We start from the raw sequence: 23,098 nt of genomic DNA on the forward strand, positions 1-23,098 counted from the left end.
TTCTTTTAGTTAATCTATTTAACTTTTGCCTCCAGGGTTATTGCTGGGGCTCGGTGCCTGCATTATGAATCCACTGCTCTTGAAGGCCATTTTTTCCCATTTTTTGTTGCCCTTATCATTATTACTGTTACTGCTGTTGCTGTGGACAGGACAGAAATTGAGGGAAGAGAGGGAGACAGGGAGAGAAAGAGAAGACACCTGCAGAACTGCTTCACCACTTGTGTGGCAAACTCCTGCAGGTGGGGAGCCAAGGGGCTCTAACCAGGATCCTTACACTCATCTCTGAGCTTATAATTATTATTAAGCTTCACTCAGGCACATTCAATGCCAGGGTCTGAATTTCGGACCCAGTACTTGAGTCCAACGCTTTTATTCACTGTACCACTTCCCAACTGTGGCTTTTTCTTTGTGGACAGGATTAGGGTGGTGTACAACACCTCTCATCTCTCTCACACACTCACCGGTCTCCTTCAGGCGTGGCTAGCATGGACGTACCAGGCAGAAGGGCAGAGTTGCCTGCTTCCTTCCTGGGAGCTCTGTGACTTTGAGCACATGTCTCCCTTACCCCCCCACCTCCAGCCCCCAAGCCATGCTGCCTTTGTCCCTGGGGTGGAGATGCTGTGGTGAGCTGGGCCAGGAGCCTTGTGGCTGCCTGTCTGGCTAGTAAAGTGCATTTGCATTAGTGCTGACCTCATGCTGGCCATGACCTTCACAAGCATTTTCAATCAATCACAAGTCAGGGCCCTACTCTCTGAAGCCTCCCTGGACTAAGAGGCTTGTGTCTCCTCACCCCCACCCACCCACCCCCACTGCAGGGACTGCCCCTCCTGGAGGAAGATGGGGGGAAGACTCCAGAAAGGATGTTAATGGTCCTGCTGCTCTGGTCTTGGGTCTAGGCCTCTCTAGACATAATTAAGCAGAAATCTCTTAGGAGCTGCTAATTCCTTCCTTCAGGGCATATGGTCACATGACCACTTGCTTGGTTTGTGGACTTGTCCTTTTTATAAGAGCTTGTCTCCAGAAAGGATTAGGGCAGAATGCAGTGAGTGCGTCTGGCTGTCTTTTCAGAAAAAAAAAAAAAAAAGCATGTCCAAGTACCTCCTCTGTCTCCCAGATGGGCTGCTGTGACCACTGTGAGAGGCCTTGCCCACCTCAGGGATGTATGAGTTTCAGCTCTTTGACCAATACTGATTGGGCCTCTCTTCTCTGTCATACCTTAAGCAGCCTGCAGTGGCGCCTGCCTGCCCATTGGCTCTTTCTGCCTCTAGGCACCCCTGAGGGCCTGTAGCCACTCTGCCTGCCTTCTCAGTTTTGGGAAACCATTCTCTCTCTTCTAAACTGGATCAGCCCCCAGTCTCTGTCCCTAGCTGTTAAGTCAACCAGAGTCAAATCAGTCCCACACAACCTACTTAAAGGCTGACTCCCCCTGACACCCAAAGCAGGGCTGTTTCTGCTTCTAGAACCTGTGTATTACTCTCCTGTGGACCACAGACATGGTTTATTTGGGAACAGCCAGTGTGAAAGGCCAGATTCAGACACAGTCCCCGAGGGAGGCCCTGTGGTATGGCTCTGCCTGTCCCTTTATCTCAGGACAGGAGGCAGAGTGACTCACAGGAAGAAGCCCCTGGGAGACGAACTGCCTGGTTGGTCTCTCAATGATAAAACACAACCAGAAATACAAAAAAAAAATCTGATTTTGGACAAAACATAGATACTTTTAAGACTGCCTAATTAAAACAGAATCAGGAAATTAAATGGGCAAGGAAAGCAGCTCTTCAGCAAGCTGGGCTTGTCCCTCTTGGCCCCTCGCCTGTGAACTGGCTCCTGCTTCTTCCCTGCAGAATCCAGTGGCACCTTGCCCACTGGCTTTGTTTGTCTCTAACAGTGGAGTCTGAGTACTGTTTAAAATGTGCACATGGACCAGAGCGTAGATGTGCTGGCAGTGGGAGTGTGGCCTTTTATTGGTTGGGGGGGATGTCAGAGTGAGCTCATGTTATGGTGTTGGTGATAGGTGGGTTCAGAAGTCCTGTTCAGCCATATCTGTGTGGACCCCTCTACACTCTGCTGCTCATAGGGACTTCTGGGGTCAAAGGGGACAGCTTCAGTGGGCCCACTCCATGGGGCTTCCCTGTCCAAAGACAGGGACCAGACCTCTCTTGGTGTGACCCAGTACCCTCAGCACTAATTGTGTTCACTGGATGGCTCAACAGATACTGACACTGAATTTCAAATTCTGTAGAAATTGAAGTTTTCCTGATCTCATCCTGCACCTCTGCCCCCAGGAATCCACAGTCCAAGCCTCCCCAGGCCTGAGCTCCCCTGTCCCACAATGAGAAACTGAGGCCTCTACAAACAGGGCACCCGCTGCCTGAGACTCCACCTTCCAGCAGCAGGTTTGGGGATGGGAGCAGAATGACACGTAGTTTTTTGTATCTTCTGTTCTTGTGCTTAGGTGGCTAATGGGGACTGAGTCTGACATATGTCAGTAGAGTGAAGCCAGTGTTTTAAGGGACACAGAAGCTGCTTCAAGACCAGGCAGGGTGCTTGTAAGCAGGTCCCACTCCTCTAGCCCCTGGCTTCCCAGCATTTTTAAAGATTCTGTGAGAGAGATACATGGTATCTGGTCTGTTTAAAATGGGACAATTGTGTAGTTGTTATTTTCCTGGGCGGAGAGTCAAAAAAGGGAATTGATGTTCCCAGGGCCTAACTTAATCATAACCATGTGAAATAACTTCAGTATGAGGCAGGACACTCCCTGTCCTCTCTAGAAAGTATTTACTAATTGGCTGGTTTTCTTTCTGTATTATGACAAAGTTCTGAGCAGTTTCAAAAGCTCCCATATGTAGGCATGCAGACTGTCTATGTGTGGTGGAACCAGCTCAGCTGTTCCCAAAGTTGCCCCTGCACATGCACATCCAGAGGCTATAGCCTGTTTGTGCAGGTGAGGAAGGACAGACCTATGTGGGGACATGCTGGCTAGCCACTCACCTTGCCCTGACCACAGGTCTGCATGGCTGTCCCTGCCATCTTTGTGAAAGGAGCACTTCCACTCACCTCTGTCTGAAAGCCTAGGGTCCCTGCTAGGCTGAGCCTATGGGTGGGGAGAGGTCTTGGGGGAGGTGAAGGGTATCCCCCCCCACCTGTCCCCCTCCCAGTTGTCCTCAAAGACTTATGACAGCATTTCTCTCCTGAGGCCCTCTCATACCAGCGCAGTGCAGACCCAAGTGAAAATCTTTTCTCCTAAAAAAAGTCTAATTTCATTTGGTATAAAAAGGTCATGGCAGCCTTTCACCTCACCTGAAGAGGGATTCTTGTAAGTGTGGTGCTGAGCCCTTTTCCTTTTGCAGGTGAATCGAGAAAAGAAGTTTGCCGCAGGCGTAGCCTTTACTGCAGGGGCCTACCACATGACGGTGAGAACTGGGCTGGGGTTCTGGATTTGCTCTAAATGACAATTGGTAAGATGAGAGTTGGGCTTAGGTTTTCCTGCTCAAGGGCGAGGCAGGAACTCAAACGTACTCAACCATGAGGCCCAAGCTGTCTTCCGGCACCGCCATGCTTCTGGATTCAGACCAAAGCTCAGTCCTCTCCCTTAGTCGGTGACACTCCCCACTGGCAGAGGACACTTCAGGGTTGCTTGTTGTAAGACTCAGTCTGAACAAACTGGAATTATGTGGACAGTGGCATCATATGACTGCCCTGTGCCACAGTGGTGTCGCCACAGCAGCTGGGCAAGCTTGGCAGATAGGGCAGCTACATGGGGTAGCCAGTCCTCGCCACACCTGGTGGTCCTGGGCCCACCTGGCCAGGAGGCTGCCAGTGCTGGATGACCTCACATGTGAGGCATGGAGGGGCATGGAGGGGCGTCAAGCTCATCTTTTCTTTAGGAAAAGAGCAACTGTACCCCAAGTCAGCAGACCGGGTTGGAGGCGGGGGGCATAGAAACAAAGATGGTCCCAGTTATTTCTTAAATTTTATCTAGGGCAGATGAGATAACAATGGCTATGCGAGACTTTCAGTGCCTGAGGCTCTAAAGTCCCAGCTTCATTACCCTGCACCACCATAAGCCAGAGCTAAGCAGCACTCTGGCAGGAAAAAAAAATTAATAACTTGAGCATAGCCCTGACATTTGCAATGCTCGCTTGAGTGTGAAAGAACACTTCTATCCACTGTGCTACCTCCTAGGCCACTGTGGTCCCAGTTCTGAGATGAGGGCTTGCATATGGCAGTGGCTCAAAGCAGAACTTCAGTGACCATGGTCCAGCTGCAAGTGGGGCCTTCTGCAGACACATCTGCCCAGATACACCTAAGCAGCCCTCACAGCTCAGACCACTGGGGGGGGGGGGGGAGACCTAAGGTTAATTCCAAGTCTTTCTCCCAGAAAGAGAAGAAATATACTGGGAACTGCCTCAGCTCTGTGACCTTCAAGAGCAAGGTGCTGGCACCCGATGTGATTGTGAGCTGCCAGAACCTCATAAATAAGCTGAAAGAAGATCGAGACGATTACCTGCTGTTCAAGAAGCTGTCAAGGCTTCCTATCCCTGGGCAGGTGGTCACCATACCTGGTAAGAAGCTGGGGGTCGGAACAGATGATCATTTCAGTGTTCAGAATGTGGCAGTAGGCATATCACCCTCGTGGCCTTTCTCTCCAGTAGAACAGGGTGAGGTTCATGGCCGCCGCAGCCCTTCTCCCAGGTGGAGAGGGTTGTGATAGGTGGGGACTTGTTTCAGGCACAGTACAACGCCTGGAGAGACATCCTTAAATGTCTAGTGGTGGTTTTGGAAACAAGGTGCAGAGGACACATCCCACCCTAGGCATGGCTGGGAGGTGGCAGCGAGCTGAGCTGACTTCATTCTGGGCAGGAGCTAATGGCACCTCATCTTTAACGACACAAGCCCCGACCTTGAGGTGACTCACAACATTGGCTCTGGCTGTCCCAGTGTGTGGGCAGCGCTGGGTCGCTCTTAGCAGCAGATGCCATTTGCAGAACCAAAGTCATCTGGCACGTGGGAATTAAGCTTGACATCTGACCACTACAGTTCCTCCCTGCCCCTGGGCCCCTGCTTCTGCCCAGCGGTCTCCACTTCTGCCTGTCACTTGGGGACTGAGTGCTCTAAAGATTGGAGAGATGGAGCCCTGTTCTTTGGCTTGATATTCACACCTCAGTCTCACAGTAGCTCCTGACAATTAGGATTAAATCCTCTTTCAGAGAATGAGGAACAATTCAAAACTTTGCCATGTAAGACAGTTTACATTTTGTATTGCCCAAGCTCTGAAGGGCTAATAACAAATGTAGTTATTTAGGGATCCTTCTCCCACTTAACATTAGTTGGAGGAGTAGGTTTTTATATATTCTTACAATACTAACTGGACTTGAAAAGTTATAGAGACTCTCTCAGAATCTGCCAACAGGGTTGCTGCATGTCAGAGACATTAGTAATAGTGCAGGATAATGGGACTGACCCACAGAACATCCTGGAACAGTCAGACTTCATGTGGGTACTGTGAAGCTTCACAAACTTAAAAATAAGGGCAACAAAACTTACAAGTTCTCTTGTCACTTTAAATTCAGCAGAGACATTTGTGGTGCTATTTACATAGCCTGCTGGTACATATAAAATCATCTACTTAAAACTGTACAGTTTTAAAAGTCTGGCTCAGGCAGACTGAACTAAAACTCATGTCTTTGGATTTGCTGGTTCAAACCTTAGGAAGGTCTATTATTCTGCCTGAGGTGCTGGAGGAATTTGATACATGAGATCTATCTCAGGAAGTCCTTGCTCAACATTTTTTCCTTAAAGCAGTAGTTACCGATTTTTAATTATGCACAGAAAGGTTCCTTTTCTAGTGAGTCCATAGATAACCCTACATATAAGCCCACATATGCTATGTACAAAGTTGAAGACAAGGACGTAGGAGTAACTGATGTCCTGAATGAGTCTAGCAGGGCTGCTGACACATACACAGTACTTAGTGCAAGTCATTGCCTGTGTACTGGGTTTTGATCAGACACCTCTAAACCCAACAGTGCGTAGCTGGATGAGGGAGATTTCATTCATGCCACATACAAGATGCAGTTTCCACACATCCCAGGGAAAGGGCTGGCTCTGTTTCTGTGCTGCAGAAGGTGAAGACAGGCCTATCTGTGTCCATCATGGACCCACACAGCCAGGCAAGTTTTATCAACAGAGCAGAGCATCTGTGCTAAAGATTATTTTATCAAGAAGAATTAGCATTTAATAAGCATTATATTAAAGGGTCTAATAAAGAGTAAGGGTAATTATGCCAAATTGCACAAAATATGATGGTCCATGAGCAGTTCTCATCTACTATTTACTAAATTAAGTTCACAGGAGTCACAAAAGGTAATCTTTAAAGAGATAAATTTAGAGGTTCAGGAGGTGGTGCAATGGATGGGGCACTGGATTCTCCACCACGAGGTCCTGAGTTCGATCCCCGGCAAGAGCATGTACCAGAGTGATGTCTGGTTCTTTCTCTCTCTGCCTTTCTCATAAATAAATTCTTAAAAAAAAAAAAAAAAGATACATTTAGGGGGTCGGGTGATAGAGCAGCAGGTTAAGTGCACATGATGTGAAGCACATGGCCTGGCACAAGGATCGCGGTTCGAGCCCCCTGCTCCCCACCTACAGGGGGGTAGCTTCATGGGAAGTAAAGTAGGTCTACAGGTGTCTTTCTCACCCCCGTCTCCTCTCTTCTCTCAATCCTATCCAACAACAGCAATGGCAATAATAATGGCAACAAAATGGGAAAAACAGCCTCCAGGAGGCATATATATATATATATATATATATTGAGTTGAGGGGTGGGGAGGTAGCATAGTGGTTATGCAAAAAGACTTTCATGTTTGAGGCTCCAAGGTCCCATCATAATCCTCAGCACTACTATAGGCCAGAACTGAACCATGCATGCTCTGGCTAAATTTATATGTTTGAATATACACACATGTATACATTTAATAGAACCAGCACATGTGGCTCAGAGTGTCAATCCTGAGGTCTCGCATACACATTCAACACTCTTACCTATGAGCTGTCTTAAATAGGTTTTTCAGAGTAATTCCCAAGATAGGAATTACAGGTACAAATCCCACCTCTTTAAAAATTTAATGAGAGACCTGAGCACTACTCAGTTCTGGCTTATGGTTCTTCTTCTAGTGTTTGCCCTTCTTCCGTAGCCAGTCACAGCGTTTGGTTGAGCCTGATGTAAAGTTTTGAGACCTCCTTTGAATCTGGCGAGGTGGCAGTCGTTGACTATGTGGGTCATAGTCTGTCTGTAGCTGCAGGGGCAGTTCGGGTAGTCTCTGGCTCCCCAGCGATGGAAAATAGTGGCGCACCGGCCATGGCCTGTTTGATAGCGATTGAGGAGGTCCCAATCATAACGTGATAGGTCAAAGCTGGGTTGACGCTTGCAGGGGTCTGTGATGAGGTGTTTGTTCTTTACCTCAGCTGACTGCCAACTGTTTCCAAGAGACTGGAACAGAGAAGTTCAGTGTAGGCGTAGGGGACCAGATTGGGTGACGAGACGTCAAGCGTTGGACAGGGTGGGAGAAGATATCCGCGTATATTGGCAGGTCCGGTCGAGCGTAGACGTGGGAAATGAACTTAGATGATGCCGCATCCCGACGAATATCTGGCGGGGCGATGTTGCTAAGAACTGGCAGCCATGGAACCGGGGGTGGAACGGATGGTTCCAGAAATTATCCTCATGGAGGAATATAATTTGGAATCGACCAAGTGGACATGGGGGCTACGGAACCATACTGGGGCACAGTATTCTGCAGTGGAATAGCATAATGCCAGAGATGATGAGCGTAGTGTGGAAGGGCTCGCGCCCCATGAGGAACTGGCCAGCCTTGCAATGATGTTATTCCTCACGCCCACCTTTGCTGCGGTTTTTATGAGATGTTCGTGAAATGACAGAGTGTGATCGAGAGTAACGCCAAGATAGACTGGCTGGGCTTCATGCCGGATTCTCGTATCGCCAAGCTGCACATTAAGCTCACGCGAGGCCGAGGCATGGTGTACATGGAAGACAGATGATACCGTTTTTGCAGTGCTAGGGATTAGTCGCCATTTTTTACAGTAATCAGATATCAGAGACATGTCTTTCGTGAGTGTTTCCTCGAGGATGTCGAACTTGAATGCCTGAGTTGCACAGCAGATGTCATCGGTGTAGATGAACTTCCTTGAAGAAGTTTCTGGGAGGTCATTGATGTAAATATTAAATAGTGTAGGAGCCAGAACAGAGCCCTTGGGGAGGCCACTGGAGACAAGTCTCCATCTGCTAGACTTGTCACCCAGATGCACCCGCAATCTTCTGTTTTGCAGAAGAAACAATATAGTGTTGGCCACCCATGGAGGCAGGCATCTTGAGATCTTGACTAGGAGACTTATGGTGATGCTAAAGATTGAACCTGGGACCTCATAGCCTCAGGCGTGAAAGTCTTTTACATAGCCATTATACTGTCTTCTTCCACAGACCCTACTCATTCTTTGTGTCAAAAACAGTGGTAAAGGCACTGCCAATACACTGGGAAAAAAGTCAATGATAAGGACAGGGGCATTTAAGAGGCTGGTAAGAAACATCACATAGGCAGCAATTAAGAACAATGAACCCACCCTCTCTGACCCATCTTGGACAGAGCTAGAAGGAATTATGTTAAGTGAGTTAAGTCAGCAAGATAAAGACAAGTATGGGTTAATCCCATACTTGAGAAAGAACAGAAAGGGAAAACTCAAAGCAGGATCTAACTAAATCTGGAGTAGGGCACCAAAGTAAAAACCCTGGGTTGAGGGTGAGGGTGGATGTTCAGCTTCATGGGGGGGTGGGGGGGGACACAGTCTTTTGGTGGTGGGAATGGTTATGTACACTTATTCATTTGTAGTCATATAAATCACTAATTAATATGAGAGGGGAAAAACTGATGTCTCAAACTTTTTAAATCACAGATTGAATCTTTTTAATACATAGGCTGAGTCTTTGATATGTTGACTCTTTTAAAAGCTTAGTCTAGGGAGAACAGAAGCAACTAGTGGTATAGCTATATGCGAATAATGTCAAAGGACATAAAATATGGTGATGGTGTCTATGATACAGCAAGTCCTAACAAAGGGACTTTTCAAAGTTAATCCAGTTGCCAAACAATGTGATTATAGCAATAACTAGCTTCTTAAACCCTAAGACAGCAGGAACCTCCAGCTTCCACTATAGAGCCTATATTTCCCAAAGTCCTTGAACCTCTGGGGTGGGGCTCACTTTCCTGCATGCTTCTCTCAAGTCATACCAAATGATATTGCATCCGCTGATCCCAACCTAATCAATGCAACTAGCACCACCTCAGCATGCTTCACCTCAGACTGTGTCCAGAGATGTCAGGCACTTCAGCCTCATTACTCAGGTGAGACCTTTCCTCTCATAGTATTCTCTAATTCCATTCCAGGAGGTTCACTTCCTAACAAAGTCCCAAAACCTAGATATAGACTACGTCCTGTAAAATAGAGCATATGTTCACATGTATCCATAAATTGGAGCAAAATATATACCTGAAAGCAAAAATACACAATAGTCTGTAGTGAGTCAGTATCAAGTTCATAATGAAGTAAGTGTCTACTTAGACTTAGATACCCTCCTCACTTACTTCCTATTACAGTTCTCTCACTCACTCCAAAGCTAAACTTACCAAAGCAAGGACTGCAAAAGCTGAATAAGGGTAAGGGCAAGATACTGGCATACTTTAAGGATGACTCTTTAGTCACTATCAGGTCACCCCATCAGCTGGGGCCTTATTCAGGGAGTCCTGAGATTCCCAAACAGACATGATGGCCCTAGACCTTGAATAAATCCCTCTCTCTATTGTTACCAGTCATTTCTATCAGGAACAACACAACAGACCCCTTTGTTGGTCTCCCAAAGGACTTTGCCCTCAACCTGGATCAACAATGAGAGAATCTTCCATCCTCCAAAGGGAGGATGGACAACATACTCTATGCTACACTTGAGGAAGATGGGTCCTGATATTGGGGCAGCCTGGAATGTTCCTACTCATGACCACAGAATGTGAGCTCAGATCTACAGGGATGCAGAGGTCACATAGGATCCTAAGCTAATTATGGGCCCCAGATCACATCAAATCAATGGGGTTTACAGTATTTATACCCCATTCCCATATTAGGGAGCTCACCTTTCTGTACTCCGTATTAGGGAGCTACTCTCTTCCCTGATGCAGCCTTCTGTTCCTTTTCCAGCCATGACACAATCTCACCAGACAATAACTTGGGTCCAGATGTCAGGCTCAGAAAAAAAAACAAAACAAAAACTAGCATAGTCATGGGCCCTTTGGAATATAACTAAAATAGGCCTACTAACTGTCTACAAACAGAGACCCCCAAATCTTCATCTGCAATATTCCAGCCTTTAGGCCATGATTAGTCAACAATTTGTTTGGCTTTGTATGTTAACTCTCATGTCAACCACCAGGTTCCAGATTCTAGCATGATGCCGACCAGACTTCCCTGGACAGACAACCCTACCAATGTGTCCTGGAGCTCTGCTTCCCCAGAGCCCTGCCCCCCTAGGGAAAGAGAGAGGCAGGCTGGGAGTGTGGATCGACCTGTGAATGCCCATGTTGAGCAGGGAAGCAATCTGTATCCCACAATGACCTTGGGTCCCATACTCTCAGTGAGTTAAAGAATACGAAAACTCTCGGGAGGGGATGGAATACAGAGTTCTGGTGGTGGGAATTGTGTGGAGTTGTATACTTCTTATCCTATGGTTTTGTCAGTGTTCCCTTTTTATAAATTAAAAAAAAAGATTCTGACCTATACTTCCAGAGGGGTAAAGGTTAGGGGAAGATAGGGTAGGGGTATACCATAATGGTTATGCAAAGAGAATTTTATGCCTGAGGTTCTCAAGTCCCAGGTTCAACCCCCCACATAGCCATAAGCCAGAGCTGAGCGGTGCTCTGGTGGAAAAAAAAAATGTTCAGGTATGGTGACTAGAGGATTCTCAACTCCAGTTCCATCAAGACCCGGAGAGAGGAGGAAAAAAATATTCAGAAATACCAATAGGTGTAGGTGTGACATAGAAAGGAAGAGAAGGCAAGAGCTTAGAAAAAATGGGCAAATATATATAACACATAAATATAGAAATAATAGTCAACAACATCGGTGGCCTTGGGAGAACTACTGAAGTTTCTAATGGATTTCCAAATGTGGACACAGAACTCTGGTGGTGGAAACATTATGTAGTTATGCCCCTATTATCTCATAATTTTGTAAATCAATATTAAATCACTAATAAAGAAAAAATGCTTCTAAATCCACAAAGCTTAAAGGGAGGGAATCTGAGTGATAGCATAGTTCTTATGTAGCACTGATATCACAGAAACAGTCTGGATGGTGTCTGATATAGTGGTTATGGTTGACCTGTGTCATTATTAAAAATATGCTTTCTCAGGAATCGAGCGGTAGCACAATGGGTTAAGCACAAGTGGCATGAAGTGCAAAGACTGGCATAAGGATCCTGGTTCAAGCCCCCGGCTCCCTACCTGCAGGGGAGTCACTTCACAGGTGGTGAAGCAGGTCTGCAGGTATCTTTCTCCCCCCTCTGGCTTTCCCTCCTCTCTCCATTTCTCTGTCCTATCCAACATAATGACATCAATAACAACAACAATAATAACTACAACAACAATAAAAACTAAGGGCAACAAAAGGGAAAATAAATGCAAAAATTTTTTTTTTAAATCTGCTTTCTCTTCCCTCCCAGCCGGTAAGGAGAATATGAACACTTCTCTGGTACCCATCTTGGACCTGGCTTTGCTGGGCAGCTCTTACGTCATGTGGAACATGAGCACACTATCTTCCTACTTCTCCTTTGAACGGCTCGGTGCTGTGAGTCATTGGGTAAGAACACTGGAACCTTTTTCCAGAGACAACCAACAAAGTTTGCAGATAATAATTCAGATGTCTAATTTCACACCAGCAGCCTAGGGATTTTTTTTCCTGCCTTCATTGAGTGAACAAACAGGTGACACTGGTGCTGGACAGAGAATTTCAGGAGAGACAAAACAGCACTGGGAGGTAGGCACAGGGCTGAAAACAGTACAAGAAGGCGGCCATCCTTGAAAGGCCCTGGATGAAGGGCGGGATATACCATGGAAGCAGTGGTCTAGGTTTCGGCTAGTTAGCACTGGACAGTAAGACCCACAGTGATTGTTGATGGGGTAGGGGGGGGAAAGGAGTGTTTTAAATAGGTCTGAGTAACTGGAAAAATAGTTTTCCATTTATTGACTGGGAACAGTCATCAGCACAGAAATATGTGAGAAGTATTTAAAGCCACAGAGTGAGTAAATAAGTCAGGTGAGGGCCAAGGTCCTGACACACTGAAAGGAAGCCTAACACCAGTGAGTCTAGCCAGAGAGAATGTGGAGGAGGTGAGTTTCCTTCTCTTTCAAGGAACTTAGCTAAAAGGGGATTAGGAGGGAAAGCCTGGGCTGGAAAGAGGTTTTTATTTGCTGTGCATACTTAGGGTGAACGATGTAACATGTTTAAATTGTAGAGAATGCAGAAGTCCAGGGAGGATGGGGTGTGTGTGAGGAAAACACTTCAACTAGTGGAGGGTCTAGTGAAGGCTGTGTGACTAGAATGAGGTGCGTGCACTGTGACAATATTTCTAGTGTGCAGTCTCAGCAGTGTCAGTGCTGGGACCTGTGTCCCTTCTGAAAGGTACCTGCAAAATGGCAAGACATCTATCCTATCACAATGAGCACACTGTCTCCCTCAGAACTTGTCCGTAGAAACTGCTGTGTCATTTGGTGCTTCTCCCCCTTTACCTGGAAGAAGACAAGCCGGGGGAGAATTCTGTTTGAGCTGGAAAATGGCACCTGTGATAATTTGGAACCAGTTTAATTGTAATCAATTTGTGAGGTGTAGAGGTCAGGATTGTTTAAAGTAAGCATTCTCCTTTAGGATATCATCCCATAACTACTTGCTCTGATGTCACCTGACCCCCAACATCTCTGAGCCAGTCTGTAGGTAGGCAAGTTAAGAAAAAACTGCCCCCACCTCCCATTTGAGATAAACTATCTAGTCTCTAACATGTATCTGTTTTGCTGGCTCAGCAGGTCCCCCACCTCTCTCAGGGCCTATGTAATGAGTACAAAGATTTACCAAAGCCCTTGAAACAAGCATAAATCTAAGTCTCTAAAGCAGTTCATCTTGGCCTTCTCATGAAGGGAAAGTATGTATTCTCATTTTCACATTCTGCTATCCTTAGCAGCTGCTTAGGACTCCTAGGGTCTTTCAGCAAAATACCCCCACAAGCAACTGTTTTATAGAGTACTGATCTGTGACCCAAGAAAACTAGGTGAATACAGGAATACATGTCCGCAGAGCTTCTTGAGTGAGAACTAGTCACACTTGTCTTTTATGTTCTTGTGCACGGAAGTGCAGGCTCACAGTCCTACATCCCCTAGTAAATACATCAGGGAAGCATGGGCTGGGTACAGATGCAAGACCATCTTACCTGCACAATTACTGCTCTAGAACTGGAGCAGGGATGTCAACAACCCCAACACTAGGAGACTGCCACAGCCAGGGGAGACATTGGCTGGTGAATTAACACAGAACTTAAGTCTTTATTATGTCAGTTGGGAAAAGTCTTATGCTATAAGCTGCAATCACCACCAATCAGTCCAAGTCCTCACTTGAACCAGTTGTCAGTTTTAGAAACCATCTAATTTATTTGACTAAGATCTATGCTTGTACTCATGTCAACACTGGTTCTGCAGGAATCACTCCTTTTGGGAGGTCAAATATTTAAAAGAAGACAAACCACTTCCAGTCTGTCTCCAGAAAGACTGAAGTCACCAGAAAGTGTAACAGTATATCATTAATTTGGACTATAAGAATTGGGTGTTCACGATTTGAACAGAAGCCAAGGAGATTATTTCTGAAGAATGTACAAGTAGTGATTTCTTGGCAGAGCTTGACAGACCAGGCCCAGCCAAATCTTGCTCTTGTGCCAGGCAGGGGAGAAGTTTTGTTTTACTGCTGCTACTAGGAGAGGGGAAAGCAATACAAACTATGAGGGGTCCTTTCAGAAACTTTGTTGAGGATGATCTTGTTTAAATAGTATAAGGTTTCTGAGCACTGGAGTTATACAAGTTCTTTTTAGTTTTATTAGTGATTTATAAAACTGAGTTAACAGGGGTGTAATTCTGCAACATTCCCACCTCCAGAGTTCTCTCTCTGTCCCCATTCCCTCCACTGGAAACTATAGCAATTCTCCCAAGGGCACAGATAAGGGTTGGCTATTATTTCTATAACTATACTTTTATATGCTTGACTTTTTTTTTTTAGGGTCCTGCCTTCTCTTCCTAGTGACCTTCCTTATTAAACAAAATAGTGTCAAATGGAGTTTCATGCCATGCCTAAATTCTTCAGATTCCCATTATTTCCTTTCAGAAATGCTATATTCAAAAGCAGAATTAAGAAGACATTGCCTGACAGCAAGTTTATAAAAGGCAGATTTTAAATTGTAGAAATAACAGGGAAGTTTAGGCAGCACAAAATCAGAGAGAAGTTACCCAGACAGTCACCAACTGAGGGGGTCAAACAAGGTCAAACAAGGCTAACTGCACCCCCCCAACACTGCCAGACTGACCTTCATCTCCAGTGCCACAGACTATTCTCTTATGAGTTTGTTTGCCTTGAGTGATGTACAGACCACAGAAAAGCCTTTCTCCTTCAGGACTTGTAAAAATCTTCATCAACATAAAACAAAGAGAAGGCAAAAGTTAACATTAAGTTCTTATGAAGAATGTGCATGTTGGAGGCCAGAACTGGGCTTGAATCCCCATGGTCATTCTAGCTATGACCACGTCACTACCCTGACAGCTCTAAGAGACCAGGTACAAACCCACCCATGGTATACGTACTAATTGTCCTGGCCTTTGTCTCACTGCCGGATACATCAGCTCAAGGTGCACGTATAGTATGTAGAATCTCAAGGTTGTCAAAAGGTTATTCCTATTCCCACAGACCTTAGCCTTCACCAACAATATGTATTACAAAGTAAAAAAATTAGTCAACTAGATTTAAAGATGCTTGTCAAATTCTGTGAGCTAATATAAACCTACCCTATGTGTCACATTAACTTATTTATTTATTTATTGTAGGAAGTAAAGGATGAGGAAGTTCATTTTGACTATCTTGCTCTAATCCGGGAACTCTCAACACAGGTAAAATACAAAACTGTAAACATACATAACTATTTTCTCCAAAGGTCTTTGTTGATTTCAATATTCTGAAATATTATTTTTAATAATATTTAATATTATTAATATTAATAAAATATATTTAATATTGCACATCCTAGGAAATCGTTCCTTGTCTCGTTCACATGATTTGGTATCCTATCAAAACTCTGAAAATCGAGTACCACTGCAACGATATACAGAAGAAGAAACAGCACTGAAAGAGAAGACGGACCAGCAGTGACTCTCACAAAACACAGTCACTTCTGAGAAGAAAAAGATCTATTTATATCAAGTTCTAAACAGAATGACTACATTAAACAGCCTAAAAATTACTCCAGCAAAATAGCTTACAATAAAGCACACTAACAGTCTGGAAGAGCCTGTGATTACAAGTAAACACAATGAAGTGTTGGGGTTCTTTTCACTCCAGAAGCATGTGCATACTCACCAGAAACAATCAGTGAATGCTGCTGATTAGTTAAGTGCTGACATTCGTGGTTCAGTCTGCGTGTCTCATGATTTTATGCCTCTGTAATTTTCTGCTGATCAATTGCTTCTGTCTTAGTATGTTAAAAAAATAGATATACAATGAAAGCAAATTGTAGGAAAAATATTCCTTGTATTTAACAAGAAATTTGTAATTTTTTATGATTCAAAGTCCTGCCTTTAAACTTGGTATCTACTTCTAAATAAAGCATCGTTCAATGAGTTTGTAGAGGTTTACCTACATGTGCAAAATTTGCTAAACTATAATAAAATGAGCTCAGTATTATTTAATTGAAATTTTACAGATAAAAATATAGAATGTTAGTTAAATTTAGACATGAATAAATAAGCATAGTTAAATGGAACAAGTGGAAGTCTAAGCGTCTACATTTTTTACAGATTTCAGGCTCAAGGGTTATCCTGAGTAATCTATATTACAATCATATTCAAAGAACTGTGGCAATCCTTGACACTCAAAATTAGGATTATTTAATGAAGCATTGATACTTTTAGCAAGTACCATGGTCAGCTATTGCTAAGAAAAATACCACTTTTAAATTTGTAGTTATTATAAGTTTGGAAAAGAAGAAAAATGTGAAGTTTAGATTTTAAAAATAACAGGAATTATATACTGCTACCTTTTAGCAGATCTAGTTTTTCTTTTTTGGTATAAAATCCCAGTTTCTTGCACTTTGTTGTTAAAATTCGGCGGCTCTAGCTGGCCGGGCTAGCTTCACGGGCGGGTAACAGAGACGCGGAGACAACGGCTGGGCGGGGAAGCTGTATTTCTTTATTCAGGAACAACGATTCATAAACTAAGACAAACTAATCACCAAACAGAACTCTGCTGTCTCTTTGCGGCGGCGCAAGCACTCTCTCTTACTCTGCAACTCAGGAACTCTGGAACTCAGGAACCCTCTCGCAAGCACTCTCTCCAACTCTGGAACTCAGGAACCCTCTCTCGGGGTTCCTAGGGGCGGGGCCAAGCGGGCCCGCGAAACTAACTGGACTGATCCAATTCTCTTGGCGGGGGAGAACTAGAACCCAATGTAAAGCATACAACAATTCCCCCTTTTCTTTTTAACTAAATGACTACAGTATCAAGGGTGTGGGGTGAACAGAAACATATATCATACAGGCATTTTTAAAAAAGAAACTGGCACAAACATGGAGAAACATGTAAGCAAGTAACAAGAACCAGCGTGTTGCCATATCTGCCTCTGTGGGCTAAACTTTATCAGCTTAAAAAAAAACATTTTTTGCCTCTGGGGGGCTACTTGCCTCAACGGGCATTTGCATGGGGTTGGGGAACGGCCTAGAGTCCCAAAGGCAGCTGGCTGCAATTTACTTATTATGAAACAAAACTTGTTATTAGCATATTTCTAATAGAGAAGGAATTTGAGACTTTTACATAGCAACAACGTCTTTTTAACCTTTTGTTACACCCATTCAAGATGGAGTCAGGAAAGGAAACCTCAGGCATGAGAATAATTAGCATAGCCATTGTGCGATCTACCATTTCTAATAGAGAAGGTAATGGAGAGTTTTACATATCAATAAGTCTATTTGACATTTTGTTTAGACCAACTTAGTTAAAATATATTGATTGTTAACTAATTTTTACCTCAGACTTTAAATGTAAGTTATCTTTATCTTTATGAGAATTACGTTGAAAACCTTTTTCATTTAACTTTGTCTAGTAAGAATTTAGCCTTAAAGTTACTGTTTACCAAACTTTAAATATACACATAAACATGGTCATTAATACACAAGGAGAGAAACCTTTGTTACGAAGACATGTCATTTTAAACACGAATTTGAATCTGTACTGTCTTAGTTGTTGGGGGGGGGGGTTTCACCATCCTGAGGTGGCTTCCCGCGCAGCTTCACTTCTAGGAATTGCAGGTTGTCATCTCTGCATGAATCTCTGCGTACTCCAGCTTGTCTGCCTTCAGACCGGACCGGCAACTGGAGATCTCGTGTGCCCAGTTTCGGCAGGGAGCCCGGGGGTCCGGGAGGTCCGGGATCGTTCCAGAATTCATAGCAAGAGGGCAGGCAGGCCAGTTTTGTAGAAGGCGTGGGCCTAGGTGCCCAGGGGTGGCGGCCATTATAGGCCGCCGCGGCCCTGCCCCATGGTCCTGCCATGTCTGCTGCCCTGCTCGCAGTGGCCGAGCAGCGTGGAGGGATCACGCATCCAGTGCCCTGCGCCACGCGGTGGAGAGCCGGCTCCTGTGGGCTGGCCTGCGTCTTGGCATCAGGCTCCTGCGTGCTGGAATCGGGCTCCAGAGTGTTGGCATCAGGCTCTAGCGTGTTGGCACCGGGCTCTTGCGTGCTGGCACGGCCTCCTGCGTGCTGGCATCAGCCTCCTGCGGGCTGCGGGGCCGCGGGCGCAGTGCGCCGGGTTGTCTGGGCGCAGCCGGCTGGCTGGCTGTTTAACCAGGTGGAAACAGCAGCTCCGCGCCTCGCCTCCCGCCTGCTGGCTATTTCCGCTGGCTGTTCTGAGTTCACCCGAGCGGGTGGAAACCACAGAGTGGTCCAGAGATAAATGGTCCAGAAACAGCAAAACAGTCTCATGAAGAAAGAGCAGAGGCCTTTGGAGATCTCTTCACAAGCAGAAGAGAAGGCCATAGTGCATAGGTAGCCAAATTGTCTTTACTTATCTGAGAGATGCGCAGGTCAGGTCCACGTGGGCGCCATTTGTTGTTAAAATTTGTATACTCCAGCTGGCCGGGCTAGCTTCACGGGCGGGTAACAGAGACGCGGAGACAATGGCTGGGCAGGGAAGCTGTATTTCTTTATTCAGGAACAACGATTCATAAACTAAGACAAACTAATCACCAAACAGAACTCTGCTGTCTCTTTGCGGCGGCGCAAGCACTCTCTCTTACTCTGCAACTCAGGAACTCTGGAACTCAGGAACCCTCTTGCAAACACTCTCTCCAACTCTGGAACTCAGGAACCCTCTCTCGGGGTTCCTAGGGGCGGGGCCAAGCGGGCCCGCGAAACTAACTGGACTGATCCAATTCTCTTGGCGGGGGAGAACTAGAACCCAATATAAAGCATACAACATTATGAGGTAAACATTAGTACATGGCATTTCAGTAAGTAAGAGGATAAAAACTGTATATATTTAAACTGTGTGTGTGTGTGTGTCTGTGTGTGTGTGTGTGTGTGTGTATGGGTTACCACAGTAATTAAAAAGGAAACATTAGGTCTATCTATGCAGTAAACAATATTTTTCCTAAAGTAGTAATCTGTAGTGACTCTACATCAAAACCAAGTAACAAGCACTCCAAATTTCCCTAAATCATCAAAATGAGGTACCAAAAGCATTGTAATAGCCTACTCAATTTCCTCTCATGTTTAGCCAACTTTTTAAAAAATATATATTTATTTACTTATTTTCCCTTTTATTGCTCTTGTTGCTTTTTATTGTTGTTGTAGGTTTTCCAGAGGTGATGCCTAGGGCAGGAGGAGAGAGAGGAGGGGGAGATGGGATCTTCTGAACATCCAGACAGTAAAAGTGATAGTAGGTAATCTCTTTACAAATGTATCCACTCATTAGCAACTACTGAGTCCAGACACCGGCCAGTCACTGAGCCAGGAAGCAGGAATACCTGTCTGTCTGTCTGTCTGGCTCAGACAACCATGTGAGTATGTGGGTCTGACTGAGATCGCAAGAGCAGCTTTCACAGCAGAAGCACAAACATGCACTAAAGGGAAGGGGCAGAGCAGAGGAAGACTTCATTATGAAGGCAGGTTTCATCCCTGTAAGGCTGATGTCATCAAGTCAAAAACAGACGGGTTCCTGTCACACAGCGAGTTTTCTGTCACTGGAAATGTGTAGCCAGAAACTGGTTCAACTCCCATGAGACTGTCACAGCAAAGATGCTGGACACAAGTGAGAATTTAGACAACAAAACCTGTAAATCCCTCCCAACACTCAGACTCCATGAGATGAGGAATGCTCACTTAAGTCATTCTAAACTGTTCCCTATGGAAAATAAAGTATAAAAAGAAATAGGTTGCCAGAGAAACATTTCAGCTGGTAGAGCACAGGACTTGAATGTCTGAAGCTCGTGGCTTAGTCCCTAGTAGCACGTAACTAGAAGTGGTGTTCTGGCTTTTCTCTCTCTCTCTTTCTGTCCCTCTCTCCTCTGGATCTCATAAAATAAAATGAATCTTGGCAAAAAAAAAAAAAAAAAAAAACAGGAGGAGGTGGTGGTACACCCAGTAGAGTGCACTCAATACCATGAATTGAAGACTTGGATTTAAGTCCGAAGTCTCCACCTGCAGGGGGAAGATTCATAAGTGGTGTAGCAGAATTGCAGGTGTCTCTCCTCTGTTCATCCTGCCTCCCAACACCACACACGCACACTTCTCTCACACACTATCAAAGCAGTCAGAGAAAAAAAAAAATGACCATCAGGAGCTGTGCAGTTGTGTAAGCACCAAGCCCCACCAATAACCCAGTGGCAACCAAAAATAATTAAATAAGCTAAATGTCATATTTTGGCATCAAGAAATAAACAAACACTTTGGCCTATGGGGGTAGGGGGACCCCAGAACTTTGGAGGCAGGTGCAGTGTAGAACGATATCCCTGTAATCTTATAAACCATTATCAAATCACAAGGGGAAAAAATTACTAATTTAAAATACACAAACACTAGTTATCCTGTCTGTATAAAACAGAACTACAAGATTTGAACCTTGGCTTCATATCTGGCTCCATCAAGTTTGTCATACTTACAATTCTAGCCATACTAAGTTGAAGTCCAAACACCAGGTTTAATTCTTTGCCTTTAAACCAACTCACAGCATATGTGTTCTGGGCAACTGCTAAAGATTCCCCACCAATCCTAGAAATGAGGAAATGAAGAAGGCACGGTTTTTAAAAATAATAACAAGTAATCAAAGCAGATTTAAAATCTGATCTCCCTAACCCAACAAAGGGAAGAGGAGTTGTATATCCCTGAATCGAGTTGATTTACAACTGCTTCAACCAATAGAATATGCTGACAGTGTGCTGGGTGTTCACAAGGCTGAGTCTTAAGGGGACACCTGGCTTTTCAATCAAAAGCTCACTTGGTTCTCTAAACCACTTCACAGGAAGACTGAATGCTTCCACTGTGAAGGAAGCATAATACTCCACTCAGTACTGACTGGTCTTCATGTCAGTCACTCCAGCCCAACAGGAGCTATTAAGTCAACAAGCTCTTAATATTCCCAGTCCCCAGAGTGCTGGGGAATTATGCAGATGCAGTCACAAGTGCCAAGCTCTCCCCTCAGGCTTTGCCACTTCCCGCGATATTCTCGATATTCTCGCAGTGCCTTTTTTAACCAATCCTGTCCCAACACGTCACTCCTGGTTGTTGCCCTATAAATCCCTTCTCCTTCCGCCCCTGGAACCTTTTTTCACTTGGGTGATTAGACGCAAGGGAGGGTGGTCCGGGAGGTGGCCATTTTTGCTACCTCCATGTGGCCCGAACCACTGCACTCTCACCCAATTCTGAGGTGCCTGTGCGAATAATAAAGATTTGTGTTCCCTCTTCGCTCTGGATCTCCCCTCTCTCTTCTCCGCGGCACAACCCGACACCTGGCACCCAACGTGGGGCTCGACCCGCCCAGACGCAGGTAAGTATACAGCCGCTTGACTCTCTGCAGCCCCGTGTTCCTCTCCACCATGGGATTCATTCCATTTTACGAAGAGGCTTCCCAAACCCTCTACTCTATTCTCATGGGACAGGCTTTCTATCTCAGAGACGTTTTACTTGGGGCCGCACTGTGGATTCTCCTGACCGTGATCGCAGTGCTTGGGAGATGTGTGGGGTCCCCTCCCGTGTCTCCTTCAGGAAGCACTGACTCTAACCTGAAAAACAGCCCTAATCTGACCGACCATGAGGCTGTCGCCCAGGGGCTCCTATTTTGGCAGACATGTCTTCGGCTGCCGCCACAACTTCTGCGGCCCCTCCCCCTCCCACTTTTCCCGGAGGGAGGATGCCCTCTGAGACTCATAATACAAAGCAGCAGAATCTGAAAAATTAGTTCACAGAGCCCCAAAACAAAACTTCCCTACCATTTCTCTCTTCCCCCCTCACTCTCTAAATATCTTAAGCCTGCTTGCTGTCTAACCTCTGCTTTCAGTATTATTAAACTGTGTAAGTACAAATGGTTCAACTCGGACATTAGGGATCTAAGTTCGTGTTTAAAACGACACGTCTTCGTAACAAAAGTTTTTCTCCTTGTGTATTGAAGACCATGTTTATGTGTGTGTTTGAAGTTTGGTAAACATTAATTTTAGGTTAAAAATGTAACTTTAAGCCTACGTTCTTACCAGGCAAAGTTAAATGACAGAGTTTTCAACATAATTCTCATAAAAATTAGTGTTTAACGTCTGAGGTAAAAATTAGTTAAAAAGCAATATATTTTAACTAAAATTGTTCTAAAAATCCTGTGCACACCTAAGGTGTGTCTCCATCTTAGATGGGTGTAACAAAAGGTAGAGAAGACGTTATTGATTTGTAAAGCTCTCAGATACCTTCTCAATTAGCGGTAGAACCAAGCCCAGCAAATGATAGATAACACAATGGTTATGCTAATGATCCTCATGCCTGAGGCTCTAGCAATGGTTCCTTGCCTTACCACATTTTATTGCGCTTAAATTGATTAAACAGCCTTAAAATGATACAAAAAGACCTTCCAAAATTATAAAGATACTTAAACCAATTATAATCGAGTCATCAATTATAGCAGACTTCTAACTTGTTACAAGTTTTTTTTTTTTTCACAAGTAGTGATTACAGCTGTCAAGTCTTCACATGAAGAATCATCTGTTCATATGGTAAGGTATTAAACTATAAGAAGTTCCTCCATATACAACTTATGTGAATTAACAACATTCACATATGCTTCTACACTTAACTGGTGTATCTCGTCTTGCCACTATAGGCCTACCTTTGTCAGCCAACAATTTAAAGATGTTTCCCTTTATAACATCAACCATGCCACAGACATACCTTACTAACCCCCAAAGACAAATGGTTGTTGAGAAGGCCCACCAAAAACCTAGGTCAAATTAAATAAAAAAAGAAATAAAGAAAGATATATCCCCCAATATTCAGTTAGCTAAGGCACCAAACCTCTTTTTCTATAAAAAATTCAAATCAGATGCCCTGCTAACCACAGGAAGCAGATTGTTTGTGTTTCTTTCACAGGAATCCCGGGAAAAACCATGTGGACCCCTACACACTCTGACATCGTGCACTAGACGGCATGACTACAGTGGCACACCCCCCGAAACCCAAGATGTCACCTGATGCGATCTGAAGAACCTGAT

At 44.7% G+C, this 23,098-nt stretch overlaps 1 protein-coding gene and 2 long non-coding RNA genes across 4 annotated transcripts in view; 1 reads left to right on the plus strand and 2 right to left on the minus strand.

Moving 5' to 3' along the window:
* The window catches only part of LOC132540370 (retinoic acid receptor responder protein 1-like), a 71,240-nt gene that overhangs the window by 20,261 nt on the left and 27,881 nt on the right, over nt 1–23,098 (plus strand). Inside the window, exons 2-6 of one of the 2 annotated variants that reach the window (XM_060197586.1) lie at nt 3,348–3,410; nt 4,379–4,562; nt 11,783–11,919; nt 15,195–15,257; nt 15,395–15,980. In XM_060197586.1, coding sequence (XP_060053569.1) covers nt 3,348–3,410; nt 4,379–4,562; nt 11,783–11,919; nt 15,195–15,257; nt 15,395–15,493 — 546 coding nt within the window. In that variant the 3' untranslated portion in view covers nt 15,494–15,980. Of the gene's footprint in view, nt 1–3,347; nt 3,411–4,378; nt 4,563–11,782; nt 11,920–15,194; nt 15,258–15,394; nt 15,981–23,098 lie in introns of those variants that run through there. The other variant, XM_060197587.1, reaches the window with a different exon arrangement.
* The window catches only part of LOC132540374 (uncharacterized), a 106,292-nt gene that overhangs the window by 10,663 nt on the left and 72,531 nt on the right, over nt 1–23,098 (minus strand). The window lies entirely within an intron of this gene.
* Nucleotides 1,682–21,869, minus strand: LOC132540372 (uncharacterized). Its single transcript, XR_009551550.1, has 3 exons — nt 20,513–21,869; nt 4,505–4,570; nt 1,682–2,598 (listed from the first exon to the last, which is right to left on the minus strand). It is a non-coding gene; the product is annotated as an uncharacterized LOC132540372 (long non-coding RNA).

The sequence above is a fragment of the Erinaceus europaeus genome, chromosome 9, assembly GCF_950295315.1.
Source record: "Erinaceus europaeus chromosome 9, mEriEur2.1, whole genome shotgun sequence".
In the NCBI taxonomy this organism is placed as follows: domain Eukaryota; kingdom Metazoa; phylum Chordata; class Mammalia; order Eulipotyphla; family Erinaceidae; genus Erinaceus; species Erinaceus europaeus.